We start from the raw sequence: 24,282 nt of genomic DNA on the forward strand, positions 1-24,282 counted from the left end.
GATTTGCCGTCTAGAAAAATATACCTTACAATGAGATACCTAGGTGCAATATATTTAGTTTATCCAAGAGAAGGTTAAGAGGTTATTTCAGCACAGTCTACAAGTACCTACACGAGGAAGAGATTTCTAACAGTAGACAGCTCTTTAATCAAGAAGAAAAAGGCATAACAAGATCTAGTGGTTGCAAGCTGCAGCCAAAGTCAGACTAGAAATAAGATGCAAAATTTTCACAGTGAGGGTAATTACTGGAACAACTTAACATAGGGACAAGGTGGATTCTTTAGCACCTGAATCAGGACTGAAAGTCTTTCTAAAAGATATGCTATAGCTCAGACAGAAGTATTGGGCTTGATGCGGGTAATACTGTGTGAAATTATATTTCCTGTGTTATGCTGGAAGTCAGACTAGATGATCATAATGATGCCATCTGGTCTTAATCTGTGAAAGGAGCTGTTGATGCTGAAGCCTAACAGTGGTAATTTAAATATTAATTATTTCATTGATAATTAAAGCATGCAGAAAAGAGACGGCCAACCATAATATGGAGATCCGTACAATCTACTGCAAATGGCATCACACTTTGTCTTAACTTTGCACCACACTTTGTCTTAACAAGTGACTGGAGGGTAGGCTGTGGACAGAATTAGAACATTCCCTCTGCCACCCACCCACATTTGACTTTGTTCTCTCCCCTCTTTCTTTCCAGACATGCAGTGGGAATTTCTCAAAGTGGAGGAAGCAAAGGGGCAGAGGTATAATTTACAAACAGAATGACCAGGAACAGGCAGCACACTGTAGCCCTAGTTTTCAATTTTTGCGGAGATTTGGGGGTGGAATGGGATGAAGGATGTAATCTCTGAGAATTTTTTGGTTAGTCTGCGCCACCTGGGATACTTCAAAGGCAAAAAATCGTTCGCTTATTTGATTAGTTCTAAACTGTGCAAATGCATATGAGCCATATCCCCACAAAGGTTTTTGCCATACACAGAAAATGGGGGAAATGGAGCAGCCCTAATGACAAAGGGGTGTGCTTGTAGACTGTAATGTTTATTTGGCAACCCTCTACCACACAAAACTGTATCATGAAAGAGACTAAGTTATTATAAAAGGACTATTCTTGTTTGCTAAGTACCTTGTAATAAATAGATTCAGAAAAAAATAACTTAATTACATTAAAATGAGCACAGTTTGTCATGTGATTGTTGAATGGATAAACTTTGAATGCAACAGTGTTATATTTCTGGTAAACAAAGAGACAGGAGGTTGCTTTTTTATCTATTACAAAATGCCTGTTAGCTCAGCCTCCTTTTGATCTTAGAAAAAACTGCTTCTGTTTATGATGTACAAAGGCCCCAGTCCTGATATAGGCTCTATGCTGACAGCCTCACCCCTATTGAAGTGATTGGGACCTCAGTTATTTGAGCAACTATCCTCATCGCTCCCTCTCAATATTTGGGGCTTAAATGAATTTTTTTTAAAAACAGAATCCTTTCTTCATTACAAACTTGATAGCCCAACAATGGCTAATATTTTAATCTGACATTCTAAATCACAGCTTGACTTTGATAGCTCATACCCACGTTGCATTACATTATGCAGAGCCCCTCTTTGAGGAGTTCTGCAGATATTTCAACTTGAACCTCTAAACCTAATAAATGCTCATGTGTGATGGTAAATATTTAGAGACTATAGGCAACACATGCACAAAAGACCCTGATTCTCCATTGCCGCATACTGGCCCATTAGTCCGATATTTAACCCAGGCAAAATAATGGAAAAGCTGATAGGGGATTCAGCTGATAAACAATTAAAGGATAGGAATATAATTAATGCCAGTCAACACTGTTTTATGCAAAATAGACCTTGTCAAGCAAACCTGATTTAATTATTTGAATAGATTAAAAGTTTGATTGTGTAGAGGCAAAAAAACTTCTGTAAGGCATTTGACTTTTACCACAAGCCAGACAAATTCAAATGAGAAATTACAAAAAAAATTTAGCAGTAAGGGTTACTAACCAGTGGAACAAACTACCAAGAGAAGTGGTAGCTTCTCCACCTGTTTATATCTTCAAATCAAGACTACATGCCTTTCTGGAATACATCCTTTAGTCAAACACAACTTACTGGGCTCAGCTGGCAGGTAACTGTGTGAAATGTAATAGTCTGTTATATATAGGAGGTCAGACTAAATGGTCTAATTGTCCGGTCTGGACTTAAAATCTATGAAAAAATAGCATGTAGTTATCTAAACCTGTGCCAAATAGGCGTAAAACACTACAACCCTTACTTGCACAGATGTAAATGACTACACGAGGTGCAATTAACTGGGGGGGGGGGGAAAAAGACCCCAAATGCCTGTCTGCCCCTAATCTAGTAGTGAGTCTTCTCCAGTGACATCTTGACTAAGACAACTGAAAAGGATTACTAAAATCTAGACGTGGATAGTCGCTCACCTTAAATGACTTCCTTGGTAAGCCAATAGCACTATTATCAGATCAAAAAGTGCTATACAAGAGCTGAATACATATCATTACTAAAGCTATGATTTAATCATGGCTATTTTTAGTAAAAATCACGAACAAGTCGCGAGCAATAACCAAAAAGTCACGTGACTTTTACTAAAAATGCCCCTAACTAAATCTTAGGTGCTGAGTGGGGGTAGGAGGGCTGCTCCATAGGACGATGCTGCTCCTAGGGATGGGGGGCAGCCCGGGGCCCTGCTGCCACTGCTGCTCCTCGGTGGGATGGCCCGGGACTTTGCCACCACCACTCCGGGCCAGGGCCCCGCCGCTGCTGCTCTTCCAGCCTGGGGGGTGAGCGGGGGCCCCGCCGACGCCGCTCCTCTGGGCCAAGGGAGGTAGCCGGGGACCACATCGCCACCACCGCTGCTGCGAGTGAGGAGCGGTCCAGGGCCCCACTGCCACTGTTCTGGGCGGGGGTGGCCCGGGCCCCTGCCGCCACTGCTCCGGGCAAAGAGCGGCCCAGGGCCCCACCACCGCTGCTGCTCCCGGACCGCTGCTCTGGGTCAGTTCCCAGGACCAGCTGCCTGGGGCCACCAGAGCAGCAGCCAATGAGGCTGGCCCTAGTGCTGCCCAAGCAGCTGGGGTGGCCCTGGAGCCAGCTGCACCAGCCACTGCAGCTGCCAAAGTCCTGGAGGTCCCACAAGGTCGTATTTCCCTAGTTTATTTACAAGTATGCCTTACTGAATCCATGATCTCCCTGAAAAACTTGCAGCCTTTATCATTACCAATCACAACTGGAAGTGACCTCAAGAAGTAATCTATCCATCCTTTCATGCTAAGGCAGGACCAAGTATACCTAGACTATCCCTGATTGGTGTTTGTCTAACCTGTTCTTAAATACCTGATGAGGATTCCACAGCCCCCCTTAGGAATCTATTCCAAAGCTTATCTACCCTCATAAATAGATTTTTTTCCTAACATCTAACCTAAATCTCCATTGCTGCAAACTAATCCCATTACATTTTGTCCTACCCTTGTTGGACTTGACAAACAATGATAACCATCCTCTTTATAACAACCTTTTACATCTTCGAAGACTTATGTTCGCCCTCAGGCTTTTATCCTCTAGATCAGTGGTTCTCAAAGCTGCTCCGCCGCTTGTTCAGGGAAAGCCCCTGGCGGGCTGGGCCAGTTTGTTTACCTGCCACATCCGCAGGTTCAGCCGATGACGGCTCCCACTGGCCGCGGTTTGCCGCTCCAGGCCAATGGGGGCTGCAGGAACTACCCAGCACATCCCTTAGCCCGCGCCGCTTCCTGCAGCTCCCATTGGCCTGGGACGGCAAACCGCGGCCAGTGGGAGCCGTCATTGGCCAAACCTGCGGATGTGGCAGGTAAACATATCGTCCCGTCCCACCGGGGCTTTCCCTGAACAAGCGGCGGACCAGCTTTGAGAACCACTGCTCTAGACTAAAACATGCCTAATTCTTTCATCCGTCCCTCATGAGTCATGTTTTCAAAGTATCTTATCATTGTTGTTACTCTCCTTTTGACTCTCTCTCTTTCTTAAATGGAGATGCCTAAAACTGGACAGAGTATTTTAGCTGAGGCCTCACAAGTGTGGAGTAGAACAGGACTATTACCTCCCATGTTTTACATATGGCTCTCCTGTTAATACATCCCAGAGTGACATGTGCCTTTTTCAAACAGATTACACTGTTGAGTCATCCCCCAGATCCTTTTCTGCAGTACCACTGCCTACCCAGTTAAACCTTCCGTTGTATTTGTGCAGTTGCTTTTTCTTTCCTAAGTGCAGCACTTCACACTTGTCTTTACTGAATTTTTTCTTTTTAGTTTCAGACTAATTCTGCAATTTATCTGTCTTTCCAGAAGATAGCAACCCCTCCCAGTTTGGTATCATCTTTAAATTTTATAAGCATACTCTCCACTCCGTCATCCAAGGCGTTAATGGAAAATAATGAATAATACCAGACCCGGGACAGACCTCTGCAGGACCTGACTTGATATGTATTCCCAGTTTGACAGTAAACCACTGATAACTACTCAAGTATGGTCTTTCAGCCAGTTATGTATCTACCTTATAGTAATGTCATCTCTAGACCATATTTCCCTATTTTGTTTACAAGTATGTCTTACTGAAGTCCACATGTCACATCTACTCCTTCTCCCACTATCCACTAGGCTGGTTACCCTATAAAAAAAAAGGAAGTTAAATTGGTTTGACATGATTTGTTCTCGACAAATCCACATTGGCTATTTCTTATCATCTTATCCTCCAAGTTGGAACAAATTAATAGTTTAATATTTGTTCCAGTATCTTTCCAGTCCTCTGGGACCTCACCTGTCCTCCATGAGTTCTCAAAGATTAGTGTCAAAGGTCCAAGAAATTGCTTTGGCTAGTTCCTTAAGTACTCTAGAATGAAGTTCACCAGACCCTGCCAACTTGGATACATCTAACTTACCTAAATGGTCTTTCTTTATTCTGGCCTGAAATCCTTTCCTCATGTTATTAATATTGTGTTAAGAATGTGATCACAATTAACCTTTTTAGTGAAGACTGAAGCAAAGAAGGCACTAAACACCTAAGCCTTCTTTGCATTATCCAATATTGGCTCCCCTTCCTGTTAAGCAATGAACCTACACTTCCCTTTATCCTTTTTGATACCTTAAGAGCAGGGGTCGGCAACCGGCAGCACGCAAGCTGATTTACTGTGGCACACTGCTGCCAGCCTGGGGCCCCCACCGCCGGCCCCGCTCAGCCTGCTGCCGGCCTGGATGGAAGGAATCCCGGGCCGGCAGCGGGCTGAGTCACTCAGCCCACTGCCAGCCTGGGGTCCCAGCTGCCAGTCCACTCAGCCCGCTGCCAGTCTGGGGTTCCATCTGCTGTCCTTGTAAATGTAAAATGTATTACTAGCACGCAAAACCTTAAATTACCGTGAATAAATGAAGACTTGGCACACCACTTCTGAAAGGTTGCTGACCCCTGCCTTAGAGCAAGTTTCCAGCTCAGTGAGTAGGGAATTAGTCACATGTTTTAACATTATAGTCGGAATTGCCCTATAGTACAATATCAACAGATGATCCAGGAAGGTATCCTGTCTATGGCCTTGAGTAACCTAATGCTCCAAAGGAATTAAAAACTCATAATGCTCATAATTTCTCTCTCACACTTCTTAGTGTGGATTCCGCTGATGCGCTGAATAACAAGGTGGATTTCCCCAATCATAGTGTTCCAGCTTACGTCCAAAAAAGACTATCCAGTCTTTTAAAAATTCTGTTACATTATGTACATCTTGATAATTTCCTGCATTAGTGAATTCCACACCTGGATCATATGCTGCATAAAAAGGAAGTTTTAATAGTCTAAAAATGTAGTTGTGTAGCTTAAATATCCCTGTGACAAATCCAAAGGTTGTAAGTTTTTCTAAGTGAATAAGAACTACACAGGATAGTAAGTATTTTCTAATCATTGAGGAAGTGTCTTCAAAAGAGGTGTGTTCTTACCTTGGGTTAGCCTAACCCAAGGTAAAATCCTAGTGAAGATAAGGCAGTTGTATTTTCCACGTTAGCAGGTTAAGGTAAACCCATAATCTTTAACTCAACCTGCTAACTTGTGTAAAAGCTGCAAATATGTCAGTTAACTCATGTTAGCTAACAAGTTAAGAATGCATCTTTTTACCTAGCAAAGAGAAGGCCTGAGAAGTGCCTATCTTAACTCTAGGCACTTGTACAACAAACATGTTAAAACCCAAACAATTTTCCAAAACAAAATTACTTTCCAAACTGACAAACATTGAACTTAATTGTCCTCTAACTGTTAAGGAAAATCACTGAGACACTCAAATCAACCCTCAGAGTCCTCATTTTTCCCATCAAGATGATCCTGCAAATACAGCACTAGGGAAACAACAGCAAATAAACTATCGTATATACTTGTTCATTAGCCCGTTCGGTCCAGACCAGGCGGCGCGGCCTCGGCATGTTTTATAGATTCATAGATTCTAGGACAGGAAGGGACCTCGAGAGGTCATCAAGTCCAGTCCCCTGCCCACATAGCAGGACCAAATACTGTCTAGACCATCCCTGATAGACATTTATCTAACCTACTCTTAAATATCTCCAGAAATGGAGATTCCACAACCTCCCTAGGCAACTTATTCCAGTGTTTAACTGCCCTGACAGTTAGGAACTTTTTCCTAATGTCCAACCTAGACCTCCCTTGCTGCAGTTTAAGCCCATTGCTTCTTGTTCTATCCTTAGAGGCTAAGGTGAACAAGTTTTCTCCCTCCTCCTTATGACACCCTTTTAGATACCTGAAAACTGCTATCATGTCCCATCTCAGTCTTCTCTTTTCCAAACTAAACAAACCCAATTCTTTCAGCCTTCCTTCATAGGTCATGTTCTCAAGACCTTTAATCATTCTTGTTGCTCTTCTCTGGACTCTCTCCAACTTCTCCACATCTTTCTTGAAATGCGATGCCCAGAACTGGACACAATACTGCAGCTGAGGCCTAACCAGAGCCGAGTAGAGTGGAAGAATGACTTCTCGTGTCTTGCTCACAACACACCTGTTAATACATCCCAGAATCATGTTTGCTTTTTTTGCAACAGCATCACACTGTTGACTCATATTTAGCTTGTGGTCCACTATAACCCCTAGATCCCTTTCTGCCGTACTCCTTCCTAGACAGTCTCTTCCCATTCTGTATGTGTGAAACTGATTTTTTCTTCCTAAATGGAGCATTTTGCATTTGTCTTTGTTAAACTTCATCCTGTTTAACTCAGACCATTTCTCCAATTTGTCCAGATCATTTTGAATTATGACCCTGTCCTCCAAAGCAGTTGCAATCCCTCCCAGTTTAGTATCATCCGCAAACATAATAAGCGTACTTTCTATGCCAATATCTAAGTCGTTAATGAAGATATTGAACAGAGCCGGTCCCAAAACAGACCCCTGCAGAACCCCACTTGTTATGCCTTTCCAGCAGGATTGGGAACTATTAACAACAACTCTCTGAGTACGGTTATCCAGCCAGTTATGCACCCACCTTATAGTAGCCCCATCTAAATTGTATTTGCCTAGTTTATCGATAAGAATATCATGCGAGACCGTATCAAATGCCTTACTAAAGTCTAGGTATACCACATCCACAGCTTCTCCCTTATCCACAAGACTCGTTATCCTATCAAAGAAAGCTATCAGATTGGTTTGACATTATTTGTTCTTTACAAATCCATGCTGGCTATTCCCTATCACCTTACCACCTTCCAAGTGTTTGCAGATGATTTCCTTAATTACTTACTCCATTATCTTCCCTGGCACAGAAGTTAAACTAACTGGTCTGTAGTTTCCTGGGTTGTTTTTATTTCCCTTTTTATAGATGGGCACTATATTTGCCCTTTTCCAGTCTTCTGGAATCTCTCCCGTCTCCCATGATTTTCCAAAGATAATAGCTAGAGGCTCAGATACCTCCTCTATTAGTTCCTTGAGTATTCTAGGATGAATTTCATCAGGCCCTGGTGACTTGCCGGCATATAACTTTTCTAAGTGATTTTTAACTTGTTCTTTTTTTATTTTATCTGCTAAACCTACCCCCTTCCCATTAGCATTCACTATGTTAGGCATTCCTTCAGACTTCTCGGTGAAGACCAAAACAAAGAAGTCATTAAGCATCTCTGCCATTTCCAAGTTTCCTGTTACTGTTTCTCCCTTTTCACTAAGCAGTGGGCCTACTCTGTCTTTGGTCTTCCTCTTGCTTCTAATGTATTGATAAAAAGTCTTCTTGTTTCCCTTTATTCCTGTAGTGGGCTGGGCGGCACTGCCACAGCCTGCTCTGGGGGTGAGACTGAGTGGCACAGCTGCAGCCTGCCAGCCCCGGAGCTGCAACTGCTTCGGAGGCTGGGGGGAGAGAAGCGTGGCCAGAAGCAGAGAGACTCTGGCCCCAGCCTCTTCCCTTCTGGCTCTGCTGGCTGTGCTGCCTCTCCTTGCTCTCTCTGTTGGGGGAGGGGCCGTGTCCCACCTCTCCCTCTCTGTACCCGTTCATAAGCCGACCCCCTTCTCTGGTGCTTCCCTTTTTTACTAAAAAAATTTGGCTTATGAACGAGTATATACGGTAATTCTTCCGCTCTACTCCGCGCTGATTAGGCCTCAACTGGAGTATTGTGTCCAGTTCTGGGTGCCACATAACAGGAAAGATGTGGACAAAGTAGAGAAAGTCCAGAGAAGAGTGACAAAAATGATTAAAGGTCTAGAAAACATGACCTATGAGGGAAGATTGAAAAAATTGGGGTTGTTTAGTCTGCAAAAGAGAAGACTGAGAGGGGACATGATAACAGTTTTCAAGTACATAAAAAGTTGTAACAAGGAGAACTGGACACAATACTCCAGTTGAGGCCTAATCAACAGGGCTCTGCATGAATGCAGCAGTCTGTCTATCTGCATCACATTGAATAATAAGGGTCTATATTTTAGTCCTTTAAACAAAGTAAAAAATTACTCATTGTTTATTTATTCCACTTCTTAAGCTTGGGCAAACAACATAAAGATGTAAAATCCATACATTGCATTCTTCCTCCTCCACCTAAACATATGTAGGTGAACAAAATGAGACAGAAAAAGCCTTCACATCTACGGAACAGGGAACCCCTGCTTCTGTAGCTTGATCCACTGCCCACGTATATGAATGAGGCCCAGGGTGGATAAAAATCAATGATTTAAAAAAATCATTTTTTTTATTTAAAATCGGATTTTTTTTTAATAAAATGCTTTTTTAGTAAAAATACCATTTAAAAGATAGTTTTAATTAAGATGCATTATAGTTCAAAGATATCTCATCATGGAATAGGGATTATAAATTCTAATTCTATAGTATGAGACAATATATTCATGTAATGTTTAAGAAAAGTTTTGTAAATGAATTCCAATAGTTCATGCATTAGGGACCCAATCTTATGGAGTTGCAGGGGCTTCTGTATTGACTATTTTGTTCAGGAGAATCCATCCTTAGCATACAAGATTCTGAAGACTATCCACCTTCAAGATCACCATCATTTTTTATAGTTTCAGAGTTATCTGCCAATTATAGTGTTTCAGTCACATTATGTATGTAACATAACCACAGTATATCATCTGTAGCAAAAAGATAAAAATCTCCATCATCCAGAAACAACCATAGATAAGTTTGTGATAAGAACCAGCAGATTACAAAAAGAGGTAATTGATGAAAAAATTGCCCAGTTTGTTTATGCAACAAACTCTCCTTTCCCTGTGATTGAGAACCCACAGTTCATTAACATGGTTCAGTCATTAAGACCAGGATACAGTCCACCCAACAGAGCAAATGTCGCAGGCAAATTGCTGGATAAAGTGTATGAAAGAGAAATTGAGCAGGGTGCAAAATGTCTAGAAGGTGATATTGTTAACCTGAGTCTTGATGGGTGGAGCAATGTCCACAATGATCCTGTTGTATGTGCTTGTGTGACAACAGAAGAAGGGAATGTCTTCCTTACAGAAAAAATTGATACAACAGGAAATGCATATATAGCAGAATACTTACAAGAAGTAGCAGTAAAAGCTATAACAAACTATGAAAAAAAATTCAAATGTCTAGTACGCAGCTTGGTCACAGTCAATGCTGCAAATGTATCCAAGATGAGAAGAACTTTAGACGAGGGTCCCAAGCTAATAACATACGGTTGCAGTGCTCATTTGATGCACCTCCTAGCCAAAGACTTCAGTGTTCCAGAAATAAAGGCTAATGTTATTGAAATTGCAAAATACTTCCATAACAACCACTTTGCAGCAGCTGCTTTGAAAAAAGTGGGAGGAAACAAGCTAACTCTCCCACAAGACGTGCGATGGAACTCGGGCCTTGGCTACACTCGTGGATTCACAGCACTGCCGCGGCAGCACTGTGAAGCGCGAGTGTAGTCACACCGCCAGCGCTGCGAGAGAGCTCTCGCAGCACTATAAGTACTCCACCTCTCCGAGGGGAAGAGCTTGCAGCGCTGCGAGCAAGCATGCAGCGCTGCAGGCACTGATTACACTGGTGCTTTACAGCGCTGCACTCGGGGGGGGTGTTTTTTCACACCCCTGAGCGCAGCAAGTGCAGCGCTGTGAATTGCCAGTGTAGCCAAGGCCTAAGCAGTGGACTGTTTTGAGCACTATATCAAGAACTGGCCTAATCTGATGACAGTTTGTGAACAAAACTGTGAAAAAATAGATAGCACTGTCACAGCCAAAGTTCTCAACATTGGGTTTCAGAGAAATGTTGAACACATGCGGAGTACCCTGAAACCTATTTCTGTAGTCTTGAACAAAATACAGGGAAATAGCTGTTTTATTGCTGACACTGTTGAAATTCAGAAGGAACTGAGTGAGATCTTAAAAAGAGAAATATGCGATGACAGAGTTAAATTATAAGCATTAAAAAAACAAATGGGACAAGCACTATTTCCAGCTCATTTTCTTGCAAATATTCTCAATACTCGGTATCAGGGTCAAACTTTAACTGATGAAGAAGAGGAGTTGACTATGACATTGACATCCAGCAATCATCCCTCCATAATGCCAACTATAATAAACTTCAGAGCTAAGGATGAACCATTCAAGAAATATATGTTTGCTGATGATGTTTTAAAGAAAGTCACACCAGTGAACTGGTAGAAGTCACGTAAGCACTTGGATTCAGAGATTGTTGAAGAGACAATCTCACATTTAACAGCAGTAGCTGCCAGTGCAGAAAGAATATTTTCTTCCTTTAGACTAATTCATTCCAAATTGAGAAATCGTTTGGGACCCGAAAAAGCAGGAAAGCTTGTTTTTCTTTTCCAGATTATGAACGAACAGGAAACTGAAGGCGAAGATGACTGAGTTTGCTGCAGAAGCCAATATTTTAAGTTTCTCATGTTGACTTGGCTGACATAGTTGATTTAATTTTTTTTTTTTAATATTTCATTTAACTATTTTAGTTAAAAACAATTTTAACAAAAACAAACCTGATTTAAAAAAAAACTGAATGTCTAACTAAATTCAAAAATTCATATGCTTGTTTTGTTAAAATATGACGTTTGCTGTTGAAGAAAAAAATCCAGAATACATAACGTTGTTTTAGTTAAATAAAACAATTTAAATGTCTGTCTGGTGATGTTCTCCTCCTAATACAGCATGACAAGAAAATCCTCCAAATATTAATGATTAACCAGTTGAATTGGAGATAGTTCACCTTCCAATGACTTCATAAATATCTGCTTCAATTACCTTTGGTAAATGAAATAACCAAACAATCATTCATTTTCTGATATAGCTGTAAAACTAATCTGACATTTTTTCAAAATAAATTACTTAAAAATGTTTAGTGTGTACTTTCTAAAAATGAAACCTACATCTATCTCTGAGTTGTGAAGAATATGTATTAAGGTTATAACAACCAACAAGAATGCACTTTTATGTAGAAAACCATGATTAAATTGAGACTTCCTGACTAGTGATTTAAATCATGATTTAAATCAATTTGATCAATCAAATCCACCCTGATGAGGCCCAGGATATTGAGGCTCCAAGATCCTAAAGAGGCTTTAAGACAGGAGGAGCCAAGGAGTAAGCTAATGAATGCTGTATGCTTCCCTATGCAGAGTGAAGGATTTCCCTACTAGGGGAGCTTTTCTGGTGAAAGGAGCAGTATACCCCACTGCACCCGAGATTACTGCAGTATGCCTCCTTTCTATTCCACTTTCCCTAATCTCTCCCTATGAGTTCTAGTTCTGGAGCTGGGGTACATGTTTTACCCTCCCATGCATTACATAGAACAAACAACAAAAACATTTTTATAAATAATGTATTTTTTAATTACTCCCAGTTTGAACAATGAAAACAGACAAGTTGATCACTAAAAACCATGGTCTCAGAGACTCTACGTTTATGGCTCATTTCAACAATTTGTAACATACTAATTCTCCTTTCTCCTATGACTGCAGAGATGTTACTTGCCTACTTTATTTGAAGTGGTTTCTTGCAACATGTTAACTAACCCCTTATATTATGTCTCACTTTATATTTAGCTGACACACAGATTACCTTTCCCAGACCTGAAGAAGAGCTCTGTGAAGCTTGAAAACTTGTCTCTTCCACCCACAAAAGATGGTCTAATAAACGATATAAGGACCTGAGAGCATCCCCTTAACAACTGAAATAATGTTAGGTAACACTGGATTGCCAATCAGCTCTGTGTTCTTGGGGAACCAGGGCACAGTACCCAGCCTCTCTGACTCACAAAAGACCTTCCCTGCCCCAGCCTCGGCTTGAACAAAAACCGATCAGAAGAAAGACTTAGGGTATGTCTACACTATGGGATTAATCCGAATTTATATAATTCGAATTTGGAAAACAGGTTGTATAAATTCGAATGTATGCAACCACACTAAGCACATTAATTCGGCAGTGTGCGTCCATGTACCGGGGCTAGCATCGATTTCCGGAGCGTTGCACTGTGGGTAGCTATCCCATAGCTATCCCATAGTTCCCGCAGTCTCCTCCGCCCATTGGAATTCTGGGTTGAGATCCCAATGCCTGATGGGGCCAAAAACACTGTCGCGGGTGGTTCTGGGTATATCCTCCCCCCTCTCCAGGAAGCAACGGCAGACAACCGTTTGGCGCCTTTTTCCTGGGTGAACAGTGCAGACACCATACCACGGCAAGCATGGAGCCCGCTCAGCTCAAGACAGCAGTCATGAACACTGTAAATACCTCGCGCCTTATCGTGCAGTTTATGCTGAACAAGAACCTGGAAAACCAGGCAGCAAGGAGCAGGCTACGGCAGTGCGGCGGCGAGAGTGATGAGGATATGGACATGGAATTCTATCGAACCGCAGGACCCGGTGCTTTGGAGATCATGCTGTTAATGGGGCAGGTTACGCCGATTCTGGGCCCGGGAAACAAGCACAGACTGGTGGGACCGCATAGTGTTGCGGGTGTGGGATGATTCCCAGTGGCTGCGAAACTTTCGCATGCGTAAGGGCACTTTCTTGGAACTTTGTGACTTGCTTTCCCCTGCCCTGAAGCGCCAGAATACCAAGATGAGAGCAGCCCTCACAGTTGAGAAGCGAGTGGCAATAGCCCTGTGGAAGCTTGCAACGCCAGTCGGGAATCAATTTGGAGTGGGCAAATCTACTGTGGGGGCTGCTGTGATGCAAGTAGCCAAAGCAATCACTGAGGTACTGCTATGAAAGCTAGTGACTCTTGGAGATGTGCAGGTCATAGTGGATGGCTTTGCTGCAATGGGATTCCCTAACTGTGGTGGGGCGATAGATGGAACCCACATCCCTATCTTGGCACCGGAGCACCAGGGTACCCAGTACATAAACCGCAAGGGGTACTTTTCAATGGTGCTGCAAGCACTTGTGGATCACAAGGGACGTTTCACCAACATCAACGTGGGCTGGCCAGGAAGGGTTCATGATGCTCGCGTCTTCAGGAACACTACTGTGTTTAAAGGGCTGCAGCAAGGGACTTACTTCCCGGACCAGAAAATAACCGTTGGGGATGTTGAAATGCCAATAGTTATTCTTGGGGACCCAGCCCTTAATGCCATGGCTCATGAAGCCATACACAGGCAGCCTGGACAGGAGTCAGGAGCTGTTTAACTACCGGCTGAGCAAGTGCAGAATGGTGGTAGAATGTGCATTTGGCCATTTAAAAGGTCACTGGCGATCGCTACTGACTCGCTCTGACCTCAGCCAAAGAAATCTCCCCATTGTTATTTCTGCTTGCTGTGTGCTCCACAATCTCTGTGAAAGTAAGGGGGAGACCTTTATGGCAGGGTGGGAGGCTGAGGCAAATCGCCTGGCTGCTGATTATGCACAGCCAGACACCAGGGCGATTAGAAGAGCACACCAGGAAGCGCTGTGCATCAGAGAGGCTTTGAAAACCAGTTTCATGACTGGCCAGGCTACAATGTGAAATTTCTGTTTGTTTCTCCTTCCTGAAAACCCGCCCCCTTTATTGACTCATTCATTCTCTGTAAGGAACCCACCTTCCCCGTTCCCCCAGCTTTCTTTCAAAGGAAATAAAGTCACTTTCGTTTAAAAATCATGTATATTTTATTAACTGATTATAAATATAGGGAGAGAACCAACAAGGTAATCTGGGTGAGGTTTGGGAGGAGGATAGGAGGGAAGTAAAAGGCCACTGAACAAATTCAATATAATGACAGCCTTTTGGTTGGGCTGTCCACTGGGGTGGAGTGGAAGGGTGCACGGAGCCTCCCCCCCCCCCCGCGTTCTTACACGTCTGGGTGAGGAGGATATGAAACATGGTGAGGGGGAAGGAAGGTTATACAGCGGCTGCAGCGGCACTCTGTCATCCTGCTGCCATTCCTGAAGCTCCACCAGATGCCGGAGCATGTCCATTTGCTCACGCAGCAGTCCCAGCGTTGCAGCCTGCCACCTCTCATCTCGAGCGTCCCTCATGACCTCACGTTCACTGGCATCTTTCCTAAATTTAGATACAGTGTCCTTCCACTCATTCAAATGAGCTCTTTCATTGCGGGTGCATTCCATTATTTCTGCGAACATGTCATCTCACGTCCTCTTTTTCCGACGCCTTATCTGAGATAGCCTTCGGGACAGAGGAGGGAGGCTTGAAAAATTTGCAGCTGCTGGAGGGAGGGTTGAAAAAAAGGAGAGAAGTTTTTAAAATGATACATTTTACAGAACAATGCTTATACTCTTTCATGGTGAAAAACACTATTCACATTACATAGCACATGTGATTTCAGTACAAGGTCGCATTTTCCATCTTAATATTGAGTGCCTGTGGCTTTGGTGTTAGCGATCACAGACGCAGGTCTGGGCAACAGAATTCAGCTTGCATGCAGCCATGGTAAGCCATTGTCTTTCGGCTTCTGCGCCCTCCTTTCTCACATACCAAGCAAAGCCCGTTGACTGCTGCGGTTTTCCCGTTAACCTTCAGCAGCAGAAAACAAACTAACCTCCCCGCATCCAATTCTCTGGGATGATCGCTTTATCCCTCCCCCCATCGCGTGGCAGGTATCAGGGAAGATCCCTGCAGAAACCAAACTAACCCCCCCACTCCGCCTCCCACCATGAATTCTCTGGGATAATCGCTGTACCCCTCCCCCCACCGTGTAGCTGGTAACAGGGAAGATCCCTGCTAGCCAAACGCGAAAAGCTCAGGGCCAATTCCCCCCTCCTCCCCCCCCGCGCTTGGCTAACTGCAGGGAAGGATTTCTTTTCAGCCACAGGCAAACAGCCCAGTAGGAACGGCCACCTCTGTCCCCTTAATTAAGTTCCCGCATTTCAACCAGGTTACCATGAGCGATATCACTCTCCTGAGGATTACACAGCAAGATAAAGAACGGATGTTGCTTGAATGCCAGCAAACACCGGGACCATACGCTGCCAGGCTTTGTCAGGCAATGATACCAGATTACTTGCTGCAAGCATGGCGTGGTCAAGTGTCCTACCATGGAGGACGGAATAAGGCTGCACTGCCCAGAAACCTTGTAGCAAGGCTTTTGGAGTACCTCCAGGAGAGCTTCATGGAGATGTCCCTGGAGGATTTCCGCTCCATCCCCAGACACGTTAACAGACTTTTCCAGTAGCTGTACTGGCCGCGAATGCATCCCAAGTCCTCAGGGCAAAGTAATCATTAAAAAACACTTGCTTTTAAAACAAGTTTTATATTTTAAAAGGTAAACTCACCTGAGGTCCCTTCCATGGGGTCATGGTCTTGGATACTGGCTTGGGAGGGTTGGGAGGGTACTTCAGTCAGGCTGAGAAAAAGATCCTGGCTGTTGGGGAGAACGGAGTGCTGGGTGCTCTCTGCAAGCTCGTCCTCCTCCTCCTCCTCTTCCCCATCCGCAGAATCCTCAGGTGTAGCTGATGAGACTATCCCCGACCCGGAATCCACGGTCACAGGTGGGGTAGTGGTGGCGGCCCCCCCTAGAATTGCATGCAGCTCGGCGTAGAAGCGGCATGCCCGCGGCTCTGACCCGGAGCGACTGTTTGCCTCCTTTGTTTTTTGATAGGCTTGTCTGAGCTCCTTGACTTTCACGCGGCACTGATCTGAGTTCCTATTGTGGCCTCTCTCCATCATGCCCTTGGAGATTTTTTCAAAAGTTTTGGCATTTCGTCTTTTAGAACGAAGTTCTGCTAGCACTGAATCCTCTCCCCATATAGCGATCAAATCCAGTACCTCCCGTACGGTCCATGCTGGTGCTCTTTTTCGATTATCGGCCTGCATGGTTACCTGTGCTGATGAGCTATCTGTGGTCACCTGTGCTCTCCACGCTGGGCAAACAGGAAATGAAATTCAAATGTTCGCGGGGCTTTTGCTGTCTACCTGGCCAGTGCATCCGAGTTCAGATTGCTGTCCAGAGCGGTCACAATGGTGCACTGTGGGATAGCTCCCGGAGGTCAATACCATCGAATTGCGGCCACACTAACCCTAATTCAAAATAAAATCGATTTTGGCGCTACTCCGCTCGTCGGGGTGGAGTACAGAAATCGATTTAAAGAGCCCTTTATTTCGAATTAAATGGCGTCGTTGTATGGACGGGTGCAGGGTTAATTCGAATTAACGCTGCTAAATCCGAATTAAAGTCGTAGTGTAGACCAGGCCTTACAAAAAGCAATGAAAAGGCAGTGGGAGACACACTTAAACCCCTGGGACAAGGGTGACAGGATTAGGGAAACTCCCCTAGCCTCATTTACATCGAAGATGGGACAGGGAGGCATCCCCATTAGCATACAGACTGGAGAACAGAGATTCCAAGGCAAGAACCACACGGAACTCTGGGACCAGAAAAGCAGGGAAGCACTGCATGATGGGGTATCTCTGCTCCAGATTTAATGAACCCACACCTGCACACACCCAGCTCAGTAGTTATCAGACCAATTCTAGTAATAAATCCTTTATTGGTATCCAAAATAATGAAGCTGCCTAATTGCATTGTGAGCTCCCTCCAAGGAACACTGCCCATAGCCAGGAATGATCAGTTCCTATTGTCTAGCTTGAACAAAACAACTTTGGTATACTCCCTTGGGCCATCAATTTACCCATAAACAAATCTAGTGTTCTCTCTTAAACCATTGTTTCCCTACAAAAAACCCCTACCCATGGTCAAGTAAGTGCTCTGATGCCTGGATCCAAAATTTGCATCAATTCCATCGGGACTTTATTTTCTCCTGACTGATCATGCTGGGGGCTCTGCCTGTCTCCAGCACTCTGGACCCTCAACTACCACCACCACTTGGGAAACCCAATGGATTCAAGCTTCACAGAGTGGTGAGAACATATTTCTCTCTCTAGGTATAGCCTTCTGACCCTGACTTGTGTGATCAGTTACAGTTTTCTAAAAGTCTAAACCTGACTTTTATAATCTAATTTAAGTTAGATTTAATATTATACCTGTTTTGTCTGTTTGGCTCCCCTGTGGTTATTACTTGGCAATAAATAACTTTCATAGGTAAGCTGGCTTACGGGGGGGATGGGGTTGGCTTCCTCATTCACTCTGCAGCAACGCTCCTCGTACCTAAGCTAAAGATCCCTACAGCCCCAAAAATCCTGTGGGGTTTGCTCATCAAGTGGGTTGCTATCAGAACAATTGTAATGTGAAAGTGGGAATAGGGACGTGCTGAACCTGGGACATATGAGAGTGGCATCTTGGAAGTGCTGCTCAACCCAGACTGCTCAGACGTACTACTCTATTCCGGTGCGGTGCCCAGGGCATATGAGGGTGACAGCTTGGAAATGCTGCTTGACCCAACCTACTGAGTAGAGGGACATATAAGGGGTCAGCTTGGGAGTGCTGATGAACGGTGTCTGTGTCTCTGTGTGTGTGCGCCTGTGTGTGTGTGTCGGTCAGTCTGATTCTGGGGCTGGAAGAACCCAGCCCTGGGGAACCTAGATCCTGCAGGATAGCTCCATGGGGAGGGAATATACAGCAAAGAGAAGCAGAGCTCAGTATGAGAACACAAGTGCCCCAAGCAGTACATTGATAGAACTACAGAACACCTCGCCCCCCCCAAGAATAACCCTAATAAATGAGCATACCCCAAAGTAACGGGCAAATCTGGTAACATCAGGTTTGTACATTTTTGTTTGTTCATCCCTCCATCCTCAAAAAAAGATTTCCGCTCAGAACTGTTTTCAGGATCAGGTTAAAGTTTGATTACTCAAACTCTTCCTGCGTTTCCAAGAGCTCCAAACAAAGAATCCAGCACTTCTCCCCTGACCGCCCCCTCCTTCTCTCCAAGTGAAGCTTGCATTGGGGGAAGTGTTGCTCTTCCCTTCTCCTAAAGGCCTTGGCTACGCTTGCAGCTGTACAGCGCTGTGAGGTGAACCTGTCTTCATACAGCTGAGTAGGGAAAAGCGCTGCAGTCTGTCCACACTGACAGCTGCCAGCGCAGTGGCGTGGCCAGACTTGCAACATTTGCAGCTGTGTTGGGAGCGGTGCATTACAGGCAGCTATCCCAGCATTCATGTGGCTGCAAGGTGCTTTTCAAAACAGGGAGGGTGAGGTGGAGTGTGATCCTGATCCACAAAGTGAGAGAAGACAGATGGGAGGATAGACTGACACCTTTTCAAAGAAAAAAAAAAAGTGTGCAGCAAACAACAGACTGATTCTCCACTGTCTTGCACCTTGAGTAATCGTATATCTGTGCAAAATAACTGTAAAATGCTACCAAATCAGAATGGTCAAATTTTACACTAGCTTTGCAAAGGAGCAAATGCAGTGGAGAATCTGGTCCCAAGTACATAGTCATTTCTATGGGCGCTTCTCCCCATCTCACCCCGCTGTGAAAACCTCTACCACCCCAAAAAGGATAGCCGGTACAGCCAATGGTCAGGAATGATACTGCAGGAAGCAGTGAGCTATTAATCTGGATGACTGTTGCCTTGGGAGATTCCCCAGAGTGCCACATACTACTTGAGGGATCTCATTTAAGAAAACAAGAGTTCGCTAGAGATAGGGCAGATTTCTTTAGAATGAACAATGCACGGCTTGTCTCTGATCCATTAAGTAAGAGGAAGAAAGAGCATGATTTCAGTCAGCTTGCATCAGAATCGGTCTAAGCACAGGTGGCTCAGACAATGGTAAGTGTTGACACAAGTAGAAAAGACGGTTCCCCTTTCCCCAATTACCACATAAAATAAGAAAATGACATAGTGAATAGTGTAAGGGGGCTAGAATCTGCCGTAAACAAGGAAATTCTCCGCAGTAGCAAGCCACGCACGATACTCAAAAATGGGCACTACTCTAAGGCCCCTGACTACCTATGGGGAACAGAATCAGGCAAGGGAGCAATGGGGGGATTGATCCCGCCGCAGCTCGACTTTACAGCCTGCTCCTGGCGGTGTGCGCTGGGGGGTGGGGGTCTTCTCAAACCAGCTGCTCCCTACAAGAGATTAGTAGAGGGCTGGCTGAAGAGCCCGGCGTAGCAGCCCCGCTGGAGCAGCAGACAGCGCTAGGCGGGACAGGTCACCTCTCGAGCCCGGGTCTCATATGACCGGACCTAGTCTCTGAGAAGCGGCCGCTCGCACCGAAAGACCCCCGGGATCTGTCAGTGATGACACTTGGCCCACGGCCAGCTCCTGCTCGCGGGTGCGCGGCTCTGACCGGGGCCCACAGCGGCATTCCCGGGAGCACCGACACTCAGCCTGAGCCCTCTCGGGAAGCGCGGGCCGGGGCAGGCGCCGCCGGGCTGAACCTGGCCGCGAGGCAGCTCTCTCCTCCCCGGGCTCTGTGCTCGCTCCGACCCCCTTTCTGCACAGCCCGGCTCCGGGCTCCCGCGGCCCGAGCAGCCCTGCCGCACGGCGCTGCCCCGGGATGGGGAGCCGGCGCCAGCGCGGCCGGGGACGGCGCGGGGGGGAACTCACCAGAAGAAGAGCCGGGAGCAGAAGTTGGCAGCCCGCAGGGGGTTGGACTTCTCCTCCCGCCGCGGTGCCTCCATCCCCCTGCCGCTGCTCTGTCACCTGCTATTGCCGCTGGCTCGGCCGCTCTGTGCCCGGCCCGCGGCGTGCAACAGGCTTGGGGCTGCCGGGCAGCAGCTGCTTCCCCGGCTCAGCAGCACAGTTCTGGAGCCGCTTCCGGGAAATCAGACACCCTCCCCGGCGCCTCCTGCCGGCCCGGAGCCCATGCAGAGCCCGTTCCGCGTGGCCGGAGCCGAGCCGGAGCCCGCCGGCAGCCGCGGGGCTAGCGAGCGCCCGGCCCGGGGCCCCACGCACAGCACAGCTGCTCCTCGCTGCCCTGTTCAAAGTTGCAAGAAATGAGAATGCCCATTGCCGATCAGCTTGGAAATCCCGGCCGCCTCGCAGTCCGGGGATTTGTGCCGTGGCCTTCACTGGGGACAGGACTTCACCCTCGATGTTTAAGCCCCCAGTCTTCAAACACATATGCACACCAGTCCTGGCACTGGCTTCAGCTGGTTAGCTCAGCTACACGAAGTTTCTGCGATGCCTAAATGTTTTCAGGGTTTGGACCTTAGCAAAGTCAAAGGAAATCTGCAGGAGGCTAGCTCTATGGGGCAACTTGCAGGCACAGGACCTTAGATTAGTGCTTTTCAACCTTTTTTTAATTTGCAAACCCCCCCCCCCCCCAAAATGGTGAATGGAGCTGGTGACCCCTTTGGAAATCTTAGACATAGTCTGCAGACCCACAAGGGTTGCTGGACCACAGATTGGAAACCACTTCCTTAGATTGGCAGCTTGTTAGGAGAGGGGCAGTTTTCCTACATGTTTGTACAGCACCTAGCCCCTTTTTGCACTACTGAAATACAAATAAGCACTAATTAGATTTCAGTGGACAGCTGCAGGAAGAAAGCACCATCACACCTAAACTTAAAGGTATCCACAAGACTTTAAAAAGTTGGAATAAGACAAATATAACTGCTTAATACTTCAGAAGCATTTTGTTCAAGCTTTCCTCCAGATATTATCAGAAAATTTTATTTCCAAATCTCAGCTCCAAGTCCCAAGTTAATTGCTTTGATAAACTTTGTGTGGTTTGGTTGCTACATGAATGAAGATTTCATAGTCTGAATGTGCATGAGTAAAACATGGTCTCAAGTTCCTAGATATTAATGAAATTGATTGTCCTGCAAGTGAAAGTGTTCCAAATCCTTGTAAATGATTTCATGGTAGTAGAACAAAAATGTCTAGTTCAGTATATCAAGAAGAAGAATAGCTTGTGCCAAACAGAACTTCTTGAAACAACTGTAAAGAGTGAGTTAAACTCATCCTCACCATGGCTTTTATAACCAATATATGGTATTTCTAGTGCCCTTCATTTTCAATTTTTATTTTATTTAATTTTTCCCAGGAATTTATCAGTGTTTATTGCCACAACAACAAAAGCAGGTGAAAATCAGTGCAAAAAATATTAATTTTTCTGGGTAAATATCGGGGTTTCTTTTGGTGGATGGAAAGACAGAGGGGAAAGGTATTCAATAGATGAATGCTTTGAATTCTATTCATCAATGTGGTTTGCTGTGGAACTAAAACAGAACTCAAAATACAATGCCACCTATGAGTTTAAGAAAACAATATATCTCTAATCCACAAATAAAGCCTTTCATTTGAATAAACAGTTTACTGTTGCAGACTTAGAACTATTAGCTTATAAATATTTATATTTAATAATTGGGCCACACCATTTGCAGACATACATTCAACTTCATCCTTTTCTCCTGTTTTTGTTTTAATAAAACTTTTGAATACTCCCTTGTGTTCTGAAATGTATTCTAATACAGATTTTTCTTTTCTTCCCATTTTAGTGTGTCAAATCTTTAAACTATCATCTGCTAACAGCTTGAAATGTGTACGTGGTGCACGTGATATTCACCAGTACATTCAGATGTGCACCCACTTTAGAGCATGTGTGCCTGTTTGTTTATTGTATGTATCTTAATCTAAACTAATGCATAGCCTTTCTTCAACAGGCAGCTTTGCATATACACACAGACTAACATACTATCATAATACATATATCTCATGCAATATATTGTATTTTCCTAATAAAACAAGTTATTTTTTATATATTTGAATGATACAAAAGTAGGGTGAATCAGAAACAAATGAACAATACTTTTTAAAATACCCAGGAATTTTTCATTAAGAATCAGCTGAAACTGAAAATGAAGGGGCTTAGGTATATCTAATGCTTTGAGAGTTATTGTGGCCGGCCATGAGTGAGTGCTGCTGAGAAAAGTAGGTGTGATGCACTAACAGATACAAAGAGAGAAGTTGTTAGAAAACTACATTTTTTAAATTGATACAAATATGGGAAAGAAGTCTGAAAAGAATCTTAAGAATACTTATCTAAATAAAAATAAATCTAAATAAAGCATAGGGCTTTTCCCAGATCTGATCTTTGCTAGGTCATATAGTGCACCCCTCAGTAGTCAGAGATTGTTTCCTATGCTATATTTCTTAGTGCTCTTCTAGAGTTAGATTGTTGCAGAGAGGAGGAAGGAGACTGAGGCTAGGTCTACACAACCTGCCTGAATCGGCGGGTAGAAATCGACCTCTCGGGGATCGATTTATCACATCCCGTTGGGACGCGACAATCGATCCCCGAATCGATGTTCTTACTCCACCAGCAGAGGTGGGAGTAAGCGCCATCGACGGGAAGCCGCAGAGGTCGATTTTGCCGCCGTCCCTACAGCGGGGTAAGTCAGCTGCGATACGTCGAATTCAGCTACATTATTCGCGTAGCTGAATTTGCGTATCTTAAATCGACACCTCCCCCCCCCCGTAGTGAAGACCTGCCCTGAGATGGTACTCTCTGCAAGTTCTGCCCGCCCATTCCATGATGTCTGACTTTTACTGCTAGAATGATCAGCAATGAAATAGTTAGTAGGGCTACCATTTAAACTATAATTATAGCTTCCAGGTACCACACTGTTGAAATGAAAGAGGACAGTTCAGACCGTCTTTGTGGAGATTGAAGACACTACATCAATTCACATTTGAAAGGTTTACAACTGTAAAGCTAACAAATCCTGTTTCCCCAAATGTAAGCTCACATTCAGTAGAAACTGATGGAGCTGAGCAAAGTGTTAGTCTAGTTTAGTGTACTGCTGTGTCCCAGCTCAGTCTGTCACCTGGGATCTTGAGAGGAATAGTATACTTCTTACTTGTTGGTTATAGAGGGCTGAAGTAATGAAAGGACTTTATTTTTCGATTTCAGAAAAATGTATATAATAGGATCTAAATTATTTAAATCATCTCCCCAAACATTCAAAGCAAATTCTGCCCCCAATTAAATCGGTCAACCCACTGCTTTCAGAGGATCAAATTTGTCCTACTGTGTACTAATAGAAAAGTTAATGCTATGATAGGGGCCAATACAACACCCATGGACTTCAATGCTATTTGAATTAGGCTCATGTGGCTAAGAAAAGAGTGGGATCACCAAAAGTGATATGTAAATTTTAATCTTAACCTATATTCATAACCATCCTTTTCCTGGGGCAAAATAGCAAAATCTAGTTGCTTGTGAATTACAATTGTCACACCATTTTTCTTATTGTGGGTATGGTATTAAAAAAATATTTTCTGGTTAATTTCAGTCATTCAGGAGTGCATGAGTCTTTGGCAACAATGCAACATCAGAAAGTGACTTTCATTTTTTTATTTATAAAAAAAACAAAAACACATGAAGTAGATTATTGTCATTCCACAGAATAATGATCTTTCCATAGGTTGGCAGCTGGCTTACGAAGGAAGCTGAGTAATGTGTCGGTCAGAGTTGAAATCAGAACCTTACACCTAAAGCACATC

The 24,282-nt window shown here is 44.4% G+C and overlaps 1 protein-coding gene across 2 annotated transcripts in view; it reads right to left on the reverse strand.

Annotated features, from left to right (window-relative positions):
• ABCC4 (ATP binding cassette subfamily C member 4) overlaps positions 1–20,617 on the reverse strand; it is a 235,430-nt gene extending 214,813 nt beyond the window's left edge. Inside the window, exon 1 of one of the 2 annotated variants that reach the window (XM_054012156.1) lies at positions 20,380–20,617. In XM_054012156.1, coding sequence (XP_053868131.1) covers positions 20,380–20,453 — 74 coding nt within the window. In that variant the 5' untranslated portion in view covers positions 20,454–20,617. The remainder of the gene's footprint in view (positions 1–20,379) is intronic. The other variant, XM_054012155.1, reaches the window with a different exon arrangement.
• Positions 20,618–24,282: the final 3,665 nt, after the last annotated feature.

Source organism: Malaclemys terrapin, chromosome 1 (genome assembly GCF_027887155.1).
Source record: "Malaclemys terrapin pileata isolate rMalTer1 chromosome 1, rMalTer1.hap1, whole genome shotgun sequence".
Taxonomy (NCBI): domain Eukaryota; kingdom Metazoa; phylum Chordata; order Testudines; family Emydidae; genus Malaclemys; species Malaclemys terrapin.